The following is a 13,333-nucleotide window of genomic DNA, read 5'->3' on the forward strand; positions in this document are numbered from 1 at the left end:
CACAAGCACAGAGCTTATTTTTTTCCTGCTATTTTATATCCAGTGGTAAGCACACTTCCTGGGACATGTTGGTCAACAAACATTTGCTAGAGTAATAAAAAGGACACCCAAGACTTGAGATAGTAAAATGAGTAACAACGACCTTTAAAAAAAAATCCTAGAAAAAGTGAATGTCTGTTATTCTAGCACATAAGACTAGGAATTTAGCTTCCAGCAGTATTAGTATATGACATTAAATATTCTGGTAGTTCCATTAAGTTTATAATTGGATTTAACCTAAATACTGTGCTCAGTGCCAGGAACGTTTTTTAACAAAAATGTTAGTCATACCATTAACATTTAATTACTAGTAACATAGGTTTAAATAAATTTTGTTTTATTGGTCTCAATTATTCTCCTGTTCGTGTATGCCCATTGAGTAAATATACAAAACACTTTTCCCAAGAAGTTTCCCTTCTTCAAATTCCTAAATGACTCATTCTGAAACGACAAACTCAGTTAATGCCAGAAAATGGATGGGTAGTGAATTTGATTGCTTCTTTGAAAGTACCTACTGACCAGGGGTGTGTATCAGAAGCAACCATTAAATTTGTCCTACACATAATTTATTGAACCATTGTTTGTAATAGGAAACACTGAAAAGGTAAATATATGATAGGGGGCTGGTTGAACTATGATTCAGTGGTCCTAATTCTTAAATATAATCAACCATTAAAAATAAAAAATAATGGCAGCACGCAGTGTGCTTTACATAGCCAGACACTATTCTGTAAGAGCTTTAGATACGTTAACAATTTTAATTCTCATAACCAATCTGAGGTAGGTGCTATTTACAGATCAGAAAACCAGGACAGCAGCCAGCCAGTAGAGTGTCAGGATTCACTGAGAGTCAGGCCGGATTCATGGTCTTCAACCCCTCTGGTGTATGGAGATGTAACCTATCTCCAGTACAAGGAAGTACCTACACTCAAATGTCCCTGATGACTTCAGTGAAAAAGTGAGTTCCTGAAATCAATATTAAAATTCCATTTGTTTTTCTTTTTTAAAAAAAGTGTTTTAAAATGTTTGGAAAGACCATACCAAGGTGATAACAGTGGTTACACTGAGCAATCAGTTGAGAGTCTAAAAACGGGAATTTTTTGTTTCTTTACAAGCATGTGCTTTATTATAAATATACAATATGCCAATTACACCCCTCCCTCCCCTGCCCCCCATTACCTGTCACTATGGCATATAAACATGAACTTATGAAAAAGTGCACACATACCTGGTGCCATTGTGTCAGCCAGTAAGTTAAGGGTAGGACCAGGCATTTTACTTTAAAAATAGCTTTAATGGGCTCAAAAGTTAACCAACACCGTTTAAAACGTAAAACTTACTTACCTCTAATTAGTATTATCGTAAGACATCATTTACTTCAATACCACATTGGTTTAACTTCAAACAAGTTTATTCCATATACTAAAATATTTCAATCTCTTCATTGGAAATAGTTAAAACATCTATATATCTACATTTTTATGTCATACTAAACTTAATTTGAATTATTTGATGACTCCAGGCCTTCATTATGACATCCTTGCCAAATGTTCAAATCTCCATTTCTGCTAGCTTTAGCCATTCCTGTCCTCTACTGAGGTATACTGCTCCTCAGGTAGACCAGATGGAGTGCCAGATATTACCCTGGTCAACAGTGTACGTAAATTAAGTCAATAAAAGCTTACATGGACAGGACCTGACACTGTGTACTTTTCAAAATCCCCTAATGATGTGTGAGATTCTGGAAGCCACTGGTTTTGAATGTCTGATCTCACTTTTTAATGCAAGGGCCTGACTGCATTTTTAATGCAAGAGTTTGCTTTTGTGGTATCCATCCAATGCCTGAATTCCTCACAATAGTCCTGCCCTGTAGGCCTCCAACCTAGGTTTTCAATACTTCTGGTAGTCTCTCTAACACAGCCTATTCTGATACTGGATTAGTATAACATCCTAATTTGTTTTTTTCTTCTTTAAATAGAATTGTGGCATCTTTTCTGTGTAGATTCCACCCCAGTGGTCCTAATTCTTAAAAAAATGTGAATCGTTTGCACAATTGATCATACAAACCCAACAACCAAGAAACATTAATAATTGTCTTCTGTACTTTACTAAACACTTTGTGTTTAATATATTTTAAATTATAAAGAAATTACAAGGAACTCCTAAAAAATTTAATACAAAAATATTACAAGTTAGGACAAATAAGCATTGAGATATGACATTTATGAAGAAACATGCAGAAAAAGTAGCATAGGGTTAACATTTCATTGTTGACAGAGGGCTTTGGTACAGCAGAGAAAAGAACTACTGTCTTTTAGAACTACTATCCATAGTGTCTTTTCCTCCACTGCATTTTGCAAATGAATATATTGGGGAAAAGTAAACTTTACTATGTATTATAATAGGTAAGAAATGTGATCCACTGTAAAGTATAAGGATTATGAAATTAAAAATAACACTTTCTATATGGCTACTCAAATTGATTTGTTTTACCACAAGCTTATATAGATTATAACCCTTAGTAGTCCACCACTTTTTGAAAAAGTGCAAAATGTAGAATATTATGAATCTATGCCATGCAACAAAAGTTAACCCTTTTAAAATGAAAGGCTGTCAGCAAGTTCTAGCAACTGCGGTAGCTTATCATTTAATACAACATGACAAGTCTATGCCTCTATTAGTTTCTGCTTAAGGATATGGAAGGGAAAGGTAGAAGACCTGGAGAATGTAAGATTTTAAAGGACAAAAGAAAACAAAAAATATGCTCAATAATTCTTTTAAAAAGTTCCTAACTGTAAAGGAGTTGGGATTAATTAAAACTGGAAGATGCCCAGTATCTCTCCTCATAGGTTGTAAGGTTTGTTAGCAACATAAGCAACTAGCTAAGGAAGAAAGTTCCTAAATTATAATAGGTTTATATGAAGAAAAAAATATCATTAAGGAAGTTGAGCATTGTGCCCTAAAAAAATCTTCAGCAACATATACATTGTTTTGTGCTCAACTGCATGCTAATAAGCAAATGAATCTGTGGTCTCTTCTAGTTTATGTGAAACAATGTCCTTTAGATAGAATACTGATTTTTCAAAATAATTCAAAAGTAATTGTTATTCTTTAGCTGATTAAATGCTCTATTATTCTTTAATAAAAATAGTAAATAACCCCTTCATTTAAAAATCTTATCTCCTGCAGGAAGTAATAAAATAGTAAAATTTGTAATTTAATCTATGGGCTTAAAGTATATATCTTGGAAAACAATATATTTATGAAAATCAGTGGTTTGGGGTCTAATGGCAGTTGTTATTGGTAACATGAGCATGGGAAAGAACAGACATGTTTTATGTTATGAAAGCTAACTTAGAGCAAGAAAGTTCATTCTACAATAGCACATCGGAGGAGTAAATGCAATTAAATGTAAACAGGGAATAGCATCCCTCTCTCTTTACTTGACTAGTAAACGGTCTATACAAACTACATAGATATCAAAGGTTTTATATATTTACACAGCCAACATAATATCAAAATATATTTTATTCTGGACCTCTTTCAGATCTGATTCAAATTACAGTTGTCAAAGCAATACAATGAACGGGAAACTCCAACAACAACAGAAAATGTGCCTAAAAGGATAAGGGTCATCAGGGACAAAATCATTGTGATGTGGAACCAAAATACATCGTAAGTGTAATTAACATGGTCCAGGACAGCATAGAACATCTATATCAGTCTTCCTTACACAATAATCGTGAAAACTGAACAATAAAGTTCTTTAACATGTACAAAAAACTGTCATGGGCTGGTTTACACTTTTACAACAGTTTTAAAGTTAACTGGATAACTAAAGAAATGATGCAGACATTTTAATCCAGTGCTATAGGTAGGCTCACAGAATTAGACCCAAAGGATTTGTAAAATCAAAATTAGAACAATATAGCTACAATGTCAAAGTCAGGAAAGAAGAAAATTACTTCTGTATTTAGGGATTACAGAGCTACAAAATGTAGTCTGTGTTTTTTGTTTTTAATGAGATGGGTAAATACATCAGACTAGAAACAACATGCAGAATGTTTTTTCGAACTCATCCAGAAACTCCAAAGAAAACATGGAACAGATTACTAGGAAGAAAAAAACATATGCCCTATTCACCCTGCTTCAACACTGTCAACGTAAAGGCAGAAATAAAGAATGCTATTAGTATTTCAGAACTACTGATAAAAGACATCGAATTTCTAAATCAGTGTATTAAAAAAGTGAACACTTCCTCTTTTTTCTCTCTTCTACATTTAACTAGAATCATGTTTACAAAAAATTGATATTGAATGTGATGCTTCAGAGCTACTACAGGAAGGAGTAATTCCTAACTTCTCTAACCTCCTTCCATCCCTGCTGATTCAGAAGGAAAAAAACTAAAATAAAACAAAAAATCAACCAGGGTCTCTTGTAGATTTGCTGCTATTCCCCACAATGTTGGCATTTGCTGCCATGCCACAATGTTGGTCCACTGAAATAAAATTTCTGTGGAAACTGTCAACAGTAATTCACCAACTCCAAGTACCATCCTTAGCATGTTAGAGCGCAGGTTCTATACCGATGTACAGTGTGCTTAGAAAATGAAAACTGTTTTAGAAAGAGCAAACAGCACTGCATTTGAGATTTATTTTTCTTGTTTACCTAGTAAACCAACATTTTTGCCCACAAAAGGCCAGTCATTTGTGATTCCTTTAAATAGCAAAAATGCATACTCCTCCTCAGGTCTCTACTCAATAGTACTTTACATCACTCCAACAAAATCTTTCTACATAAACAGATAGCTCCTTAAAAATAGTACTCTCTCATTAAATCTAATTTGACAGAAAGAAGTTTAAGGAAAAAAGGAGTGCTTTATAAGCTAAGTGAAAAAGTACAAATCTTTGGCCTTTCTCTTGACATTTTTATATGTCAAAAAGCAAAAAACCTTCATGTAATTCAATCTAATGATTACTTTTTGCACCATAATTTGTTTTTTACACCACAAAAGGAGGCACTTTCAGTATCTGTAAAAGGTGTTTAATCTTAAAATATACTGAGAACAATTACCTAAAAGAATTCAATACACTCTAAGACCTATTAGGAAATTAAAGGTTACCACTTTTATGCCATTTGAAAGTCAATGATGGTACTCGAATCAATGACAGGAAACAGGGATTGGAACAAACATAAGAATTTACAGGATTTCCTATGTGGAAAAGAAAAAAAGATATTCCTTTTTGATATTTAAGAGTGACAGCTGCTCTTTTTTCTTTACTCTATTTTAACCAATGAATATTCTATTCATTCAAGTTTTCCTTTCTATTTTTCCTTATGGTAAGTTTCTTACAGTAGCTTATACAACAATGACATATAATGAATACCATAGAAATCTATTGGAATCAGCTGATATTCAGGAGTAAGTTCTCAGAAAAAGGACAGAAGGAAAAATGAGCAACAACCTCAAATAAAGAACTTTACAGGCTATGAAACTTGGTCTCTTACAATCATGTTACTGCTCAAACTGGAGGCCATCTTACTCTGTCTACTGGAGCAGCATCGTGGCACATCAGCAGGCAATGATGACACTGAGAACAGCAGCAAAAGTCAGCAACTTCATGCTCATGAAGTACCCACGCCTACAAAATGGACACCGTTTGGATAGAGTTTACATTTAAAAGACCCAAGACTTCAGGATAATAAAGCTCTGTATTTATAATCTTTTATATGTCCTATTGTGGCTATTGTGGCTATTATGCTTAAGTAAAATAGCTAAAGATTAAAAAAAAAAACAACAAAAGACGACAATACCATAAAAATGTAGCTGTCTATTTTGGCAGCTATACTGCCGAACTTCTTGACTATTTTTAAACAGCTGGGGAAAAAAGTCAATAACTGTATGCAATGAATAAACTGTCCATATCAAAATACAAAAAGTACTATCAATAATCACCTCTGACTTTCAGATTTAAATTCAGTGCAATTGACAAATGCATCGCTAAAGGAAAATGCAGCTTAAACATACTCAAAACATTTGTGTCTATTCCTGGGAGCACATTTAAAAATTATTGCACAGATTTTAAATTTTTTATTTATTTATTTTTAAAACAACAACAGAGGTCAACCACAGATGTGGACCTCCAGCAATAAAAGCAGGATTTCAAGTGCCAGATACTCAGCGTATTAGGTTTCCTACATAAGACACAGGGTAATAGTTCTAAGTATCTATAATGTGATCCAAAACCCTAAAAACAGCTGGCACAAAACCATCATGAATGACTGCCTCTCTGGATGTCAATTCTAAAAAATATTATTACAGTATCATATTCCCCACTAAGAACAACTGGGGTATATAGAGCAATGTGTTGTGGAATTAAGTGTATTTATTCTCTTTACCAATAGCAAATGCTACCCTACCTTAGTGAAACTAAGACTTGCTTCAATCAATGCTATTTTGTAAAAAAAGCAAAATAACAAATGCTGAAAATCAAAGCTGCATTTCTTGGGTTAAATCAGTTTCTACTTAAACTTAAAACACAGGTTAAAATTTTAGTAGTAAAGGCCTCAAAATAATTAGTGATGGAAATAGTGTTATAAATTTGCTACGCTTAATAATAAGCAATTCCTTAATTAAATTCTTTGAGATATAAATTTGATTATTCTCATCAAAATTGACACTTCTGGATTAATCATGGCAAACCCTGTTAATCACACACACATAAACATAGCCCCATGCTATCATTTGTAAATTCTGTGTATTTTAGCTTCTAGCTGCTTGAGCACAAGAGGAGGTCTGATCTGATACCTCTATCATTAAGAAATACTTGGTATTATTAACAGAGTAAAAGACATGATATAGTAGTGATTACTCGGAAAAAAAATAGCAGCTTGAATCTATGTATAGTTGAGAAAACGTAGTCCCAAGTACCACATATGCAGAGTCGGAGCAGCAGGGCGGTTAGTGCAATTCATTTTGTCTTTCTAAATTCTGAATCACAGCTATTTAAAAACACCTTGAAGCAAGTCTTTTTGTTTTAAAGATTGTTTTTAAACTAAGGTAGCAAACATTTTGCCATGTAATGGCAGTGTTATATGCCGTTATCTTGCTTTGTATAAAGAAAAAAAACGAGAGATTTTTAATACTGGAGTTTGGTTACATTACATAGTTAAGCTTCTACACAGAATGATGGATACTTTGAGAAGCTAATCCTTATCCAGAAACATTTAAATCTCTTAAAAAACAAAGCAAAACAAACAAACAAACAAACAAAAAACCCAAACCTACTTTGCTCCTTTTCACAATAGTGCACATTTTAACCATAATTCAGTTATGGCTACAAAAACATCTGAAGATTTTTTTTTATGCATCTTCTCTATGGTATTCAAAAAAGATATTTGTGCCCTTCTTCTATTCTTTAATTGGCAGAAATATGTCCCCAAAAAAGAAACTATTGCATTTCAGCCACATCACAAAAAAAAGCATAACAGAAAACAGAGCATAATACCCTTTTACTGATGTGTCTTACAAATTGACATGACCAAAGTCATATATTTTCATTTAATTTCCAATTCCCCCTTCCACAACATGCACCAACTGAATATATGCTCTGGGAGCCATAAAATGTACCAAACATCTATCTCTTCAAAAGAATTCATTAAAATATTTTTAAGAATTTTTTGTTTAAAAGGTGAAAAAAATATAAACAAGAAACTGACTCACTCCCTTACTTCATGCATCCATAAACTAAACCAAAAACAAAGTTTAAAAGCAAGAACAAACTACTGCTGCAAGTTTTTATAAGTCCATTTTCTCTGTACATACAAACTGCTCAACTACTGAAGGGAAAAAGAATATAATCCATGGTGTCTGCTGATTCAAAGGGAGAAACAAGGCTGTCATTAGTATCCAAAAACTGGTACATGTATGGGCTGCTTTTATAACGCATAGTTCTTTCTCTCTTCTGTTTTTTATATCCAAAACTTCTAAATGCTATTTTAGGGGCACAGCAGATTAGATTCCAGCACTTGGTGAACAGAATTCACAAGCTGTAACAAAATTCTGTTGATCTTCAGGGTGCAATTTTGTTTATACACAATGTATATATTTCTTTTAGATTTGGCTGTAGTGGACTGGCCATGGTTCAAGTGGGACTATAGCAGTACATGGGTCAGGGACAGTCATTTTGGCTATGTACACATTCATAGTCGGTCCATGGCTTCCAACTAGTAGCGCTATTTCCGAAGGTCTAATACACAAACCTGTAAGAAATTAAAATAACCAATGTGTTACGAATTTCATTGCACATTTTTAATTTAACTTTTCTAGAGTACAGTTTGGAATCTATTTCTTACCTCCAAGTTTTCACTAAACTGGTAGAGCAACAGTAATTATGGCAATTGGCACTTACCCAACAGAAATCAGATCAATCAAAAAGCAGATGGCAGAAACCACCATAGGCTGATACTACAGAGGAAGAACCATGGATAAAATTTCCAAGATTTACTCTCTATTAATTAAAAAGTAAGAAAAATATGCTCAACATAGACCATTTCCTATCTCTTGAACCTTAATGCAAGATACTGCAGATTATATTAAGCCATAGCTTCAGTAAAGAGCTAATGGCTATACCCTTTCCATCTTTCTTTTGCTGTTGGAGCTTTGGAAACAATAACTAGTATTTCTGTAAAGAGCTGGCCAACCTCATCCTGAAAGTCTCTCAATACCACACATTTCTCAGTGCAGGAGTAGAATGCCTCTACTTCCCCTTCCTGGGCCATCAACACTCTTCTGCAGGAAGAGCACGTAGAACAGGCATTAGAAGTTCCAATCTCTCACACGGTCTATGTGAAAAACAACTCTCCATTTCTTGATTGTGAAGATATTTTTTGGCAGATAGACTGAATTATGTTTACTTCATTATTGGAATGAAATGAACAAGAGAAGTATATAGCTTACATTAAAAAAGCTCAATACCGTGCAGTCACTATCACAATAATTAGCCTCATTTATTTACTACGCTTATACACGGCTGCCCCCACCAACAAACACCCATACACCCACCACTTGGAAAACACATCATTACACTTACTGAACCATCTGATGCACTGGCTCCCACTTTGTCCCCTGCTGCATTCCAGCAAACTTCAAAAATTCCACCTGTTCCCCTATAGCTGTGAACTAGAGCACCTGTCTAAAAAAATGAAAAACGGATTCTTAAAAACAGTAACATATACAATAAATCCAAATATTAAGGTAAAATATTATATGGCTTTATTTCAGAGACTAGGATCCGGCTTCAACTCCAAAATAAATACAAGCTCTAAAAAACCAGAAATGTGATATGATGATAACCTGCTCTCGCCAGAATACACACATACTACACATACAGTTTCTCTAGTACCAATAACCATTCTTAGCTAAGGAATCTAATGATGACTAGAAGTAAGCATTCAATGTATGACTTGAAATAAATTTTGTTGTGTTGAAAGATGTATGAGTTTGGCGAACATGTAGAGAAAGAAAATTAAGTTAGAATTTCTCTGACAAAGCATCCTTATAAACTAAGGAAGAAAATTCCAGTGCTCTAAGTCTGCTAGTTACTCCAGATTACTGAGAAGCTCCTAAGCTAGGGGGTTATAAAATAAGCTAAAAAGAGAGTACATTATTCTGGAAAAATGTTATAATTAACAAAAAGAAAAATACCAGGAAATCAAACAATTTCATCATCAACTGAGCTAAATCACAGTATAACTAAATTATTTTATTATGCAATGAAAACCAAAATCATTCAGCTGCCACTGAATAATTAAAACTCAGTACAGAAACATGTTCTCTTAGGAAAGTAGTGGTTAAACAGGGCGAAGGTCATAGGTTCTGTTATGAGAAATTGGAAAACCATGAAAAATAGGCTTCTGGTGTTCTGCCTCGACAAACCAGAAAATACCTCTCAACTTTATGGTGACCTTAAAGGTCAGACCAGAGGTAGCAGGTCTGCCGGAAAACAACACAGCAGCATTACATGCACCTTGTCATCACTAAGCTAGAAGACCGCTTCCCCTTCAACGTCAGCCTGGTAATACTGTGCAACACTGCTCCAGGGGTCATATTAGGGAGGCGCAACTGCATTTCCCCACCCCTGCCTAAAATCCCTCACAATTTAAGACATTAATGAGAATGTGTGCGTGTAGTGGTTCTTGAGTATAATTCTATGGTTAATTAGGAGAGAAAGGAGTGTGGTACCCACAAAATCTAAAAACTGCTAATGGAAAGTAAAATCTTCAGGACCATCAACTTCAGGTTTATTTAAAAAAACCAAAACTTACTTTCAAAAGCACCTACTAATTTCTAAGTTGAGTCAGGCTATAACTAAACCAAAATAGCATGGTCAACAAGCTGGAGCTAGGTCACTAATAAAGGCCAACAGATATTAGCATCTACTCAAATCTGCACATAAGTCCATAGCAGACTTCAGTAATTGTCAAATGCTTAGTAACATATCTAGGTAATGAAAGAAAAAAACTAACTGAATATATGACAAAAGAATAACTTTCTCCTGCATTAAAAACTCACTAGATGCATTTTATTATTTTCAAACTTAAAAAAAGTAAAATGGTATTTTATAGCACCTCAGAATAAATAAGAAAACAGGTCTTCATAAAGAAATTTTCAAACTTTACTGAAGGAACAAAGTGAAAGGGATTTGCAAAGTTACAATATTTAATTAAAAGGTATATACAAATGAAACACAAGAGAATCTATGAATAAGCTACACGAGAACTTGGTATACAAAAGAAGTGGCATCACAAAACAGATGAAAGGATAGTAACAGTGCTAAGACAGCTGGCTATCCATATAGGAAGACAAAATTAGATCTTTATCTCACACCACATATATAAACTAATTCCAAGGGAGTTAAAAATATAAATGAAAAATAAAACAGTGGGAATACAAAATGAAAGAAACATAGTATTTTTATTCACAAAAAAATCTGAAGGGGAATGAAACAGAAACTAAGAAAAATAGTTACCTGTAGAGGACCAAGAAAGGAATGGGAGCAAGACTTCTCAGTATATTTTTTACTGTTTTTGGATTTTTTGAGGGAGCATTTCAATGTATCACTTTATCAAAAATAATACTTAAAAATGATTATCTATGCAAAATAGTCTATAACCATTTATGATGGTCAGCTACACAAAAAAGCCAGAACCCCAAAATAATTTACAACTATGTGTATAAACCACCAGCAAAGATCTGATCATTGAAGCAGTGGGGGGACCCAGTGACTGCTAGTAAAAGAATCAGTACATGGAACACAAAAACTATAACATGAGAAGATAAAATTAAAACAAAAATTAAAGCTGTTTCTTCCACTTTCAGGAAAGGATCTCTTACCATTGTCTCTAAAAAATTAGCACAGTTTTAAGTTTGCTTTTGATAAATTACTGTGTTTAGTCATAAAATCTGGTCCTTTAGTACTTTTTTTTAACTACTCATATATAGCCCAAAGACAGTTCTTTACAAAATAAATAAATTTTATCATTTATCCACAAAAATGCATCTTAAATTATTTTTAATTTTATGTATGCAAACTGTTGAACCAAAATAAAGTAATCTAAATTTATTTCTAAGTTCTGCTCTGTATTATGAAAATGGAACTTCAATTGGTTCGATCCTTACTTGGGTATAGATTCCAAAAAAAGTACTCATTTAAAAACTAAGAATTGAATTTATGTTACAAAAGGAATGACAACCAAAAAGCAGAATATCTGTACAGGCAAATGCTTCTTACTAAATATAAGAGTACATTTGACTATTTAAATAACCCAGACATACCTGTGTGTTCCAGATGTGCACACATTTGTCAAAAGAACCACTGGCCAGATACCTGCCATCAGGACTGAAAGCTACACTGTACACAGGCTCTTGGTGTTTTGTTAAAGTGTGGATGCAAATTCCTCGGTCTACATCCCACAGTCTGACAGTAGAATCAAAGGATGCACTGATAAAGGAGGAAAACAAAGGTCTTATGAGTGATGAAATACTCTCAGCCCCACCCCAAGTCTACAATATTCAGCCATTCCTAGTTAACTAGCCACAAATTCCTTAGGATAAGCAGACTGGCTATTAGGAAGTGTTCTGGAAAAAAAGCTATTTGGAGAAAAGGCAGCTTAAAGGCATCTCAAAGTCCCTGAATTGGAAAACATACATGAGCTAATTCACTGTGTTCTTCTGCTCTTTAAATAATTCCCTTATATTGATCTATGGTTTTGAATTGTATTCACTATATTTTTAACTTTTTTCCTAAATATGAAAGAAATTTTACTGCACTATGCCTCAATTACTTGGGCTTTAATTAATATATCAGTAAATATTGGCTATCTTCACATATAAAAATCTATTATGACCTGAAATAATAATGAAACTTTGCATTTAAGTTTCTATTAAAGAAAATATTCCTTGCAGGATACATTCCCATTTCATGGAATCTTTCCTAATTTTCTGCTGTATTTATTTTAAGTTTTATTTGTAGAAGACTAATAAAAAGAAGAGTAAAACAGAAGTATTACCTTGCTAACATAAGATTGGCATTTGGATTATTTGTCCCTGGCCCTGTTGGACTCCATTTGATAGTATAAATTTCTTTATTATGTGCTTGCAAATCGTGGACACAATTGTCTTGTTTCATACTCCATATCTAAGCAAAAAAGAAAAATTAATTGTTTTCCCACACAACTGGTAAAATACTACCCTGCCAGTCTACAGTATAAGTGGTAATCAGAACAATGATTACAGAGATCAAGGGAATATTTGCAAGTTAATTAAAATGTAGTAGAATAAATTTAATATTTATCTCTCTTTTAAAAATGACAAATTAGCTGTAAGTTCTTCCAAATACTGACTCAGGACTGAATCAACTGTAGTTTTAGGATTACTTTGATAGTTTCAAATAGTACAAACTTCAACATTCAGTAAGTTCCTTTATTAATGATCCTAAAACTTAAAAACATTAATTTTTATGTTGTCCCTTAAATGAAAGATGTACAGATGTACACAGATTCCTCTTAGAATAAGAATTAGGAAATTTTTTGCAATGGAGACAGGAAAAGAGATAAGCCACTTACGGATAATGCGATTCATGTATGACACCAAAACAAAGGCAATAAAAAACAAAAAAGCCAAGTGGGACCACATAAAATTAGAAAGTTCTTTTCAGCAAAAGAAACAACCAAAAAGTAAAAAGGGAACCTACACAATGGGAGAAGATATATGTAAACCATGTATCTGATAAGG

General features: G+C 33.5%; 1 protein-coding gene across 8 annotated transcripts in view; it reads right to left on the minus strand.

The window, feature by feature from the left end:
- Positions 1-3,549: 3,549 nt before the first annotated feature.
- The window catches only part of TBL1XR1 (TBL1X/Y related 1), a 184,182-nt gene continuing 174,398 nt past the window's right edge, over positions 3,550-13,333 (minus strand). For all 8 annotated transcript variants that reach the window (XM_057500112.1, XM_057500107.1, XM_057500088.1 and 5 more), the window contains 4 exons: positions 12,610-12,737; positions 11,876-12,041; positions 9,132-9,233; positions 3,550-8,301 (listed from right to left, as the gene is read on the minus strand). In XM_057500112.1, coding sequence (XP_057356095.1) covers positions 8,275-8,301; positions 9,132-9,233; positions 11,876-12,041; positions 12,610-12,737 — 423 coding nt within the window. In that variant the 3' untranslated portion in view covers positions 3,550-8,274. The remainder of the gene's footprint in view (positions 8,302-9,131; positions 9,234-11,875; positions 12,042-12,609; positions 12,738-13,333) is intronic.

Source organism: Manis pentadactyla, chromosome 1 (assembly GCF_030020395.1).
Source record: "Manis pentadactyla isolate mManPen7 chromosome 1, mManPen7.hap1, whole genome shotgun sequence".
NCBI lineage: Eukaryota > Metazoa > Chordata > Mammalia > Pholidota > Manidae > Manis > Manis pentadactyla.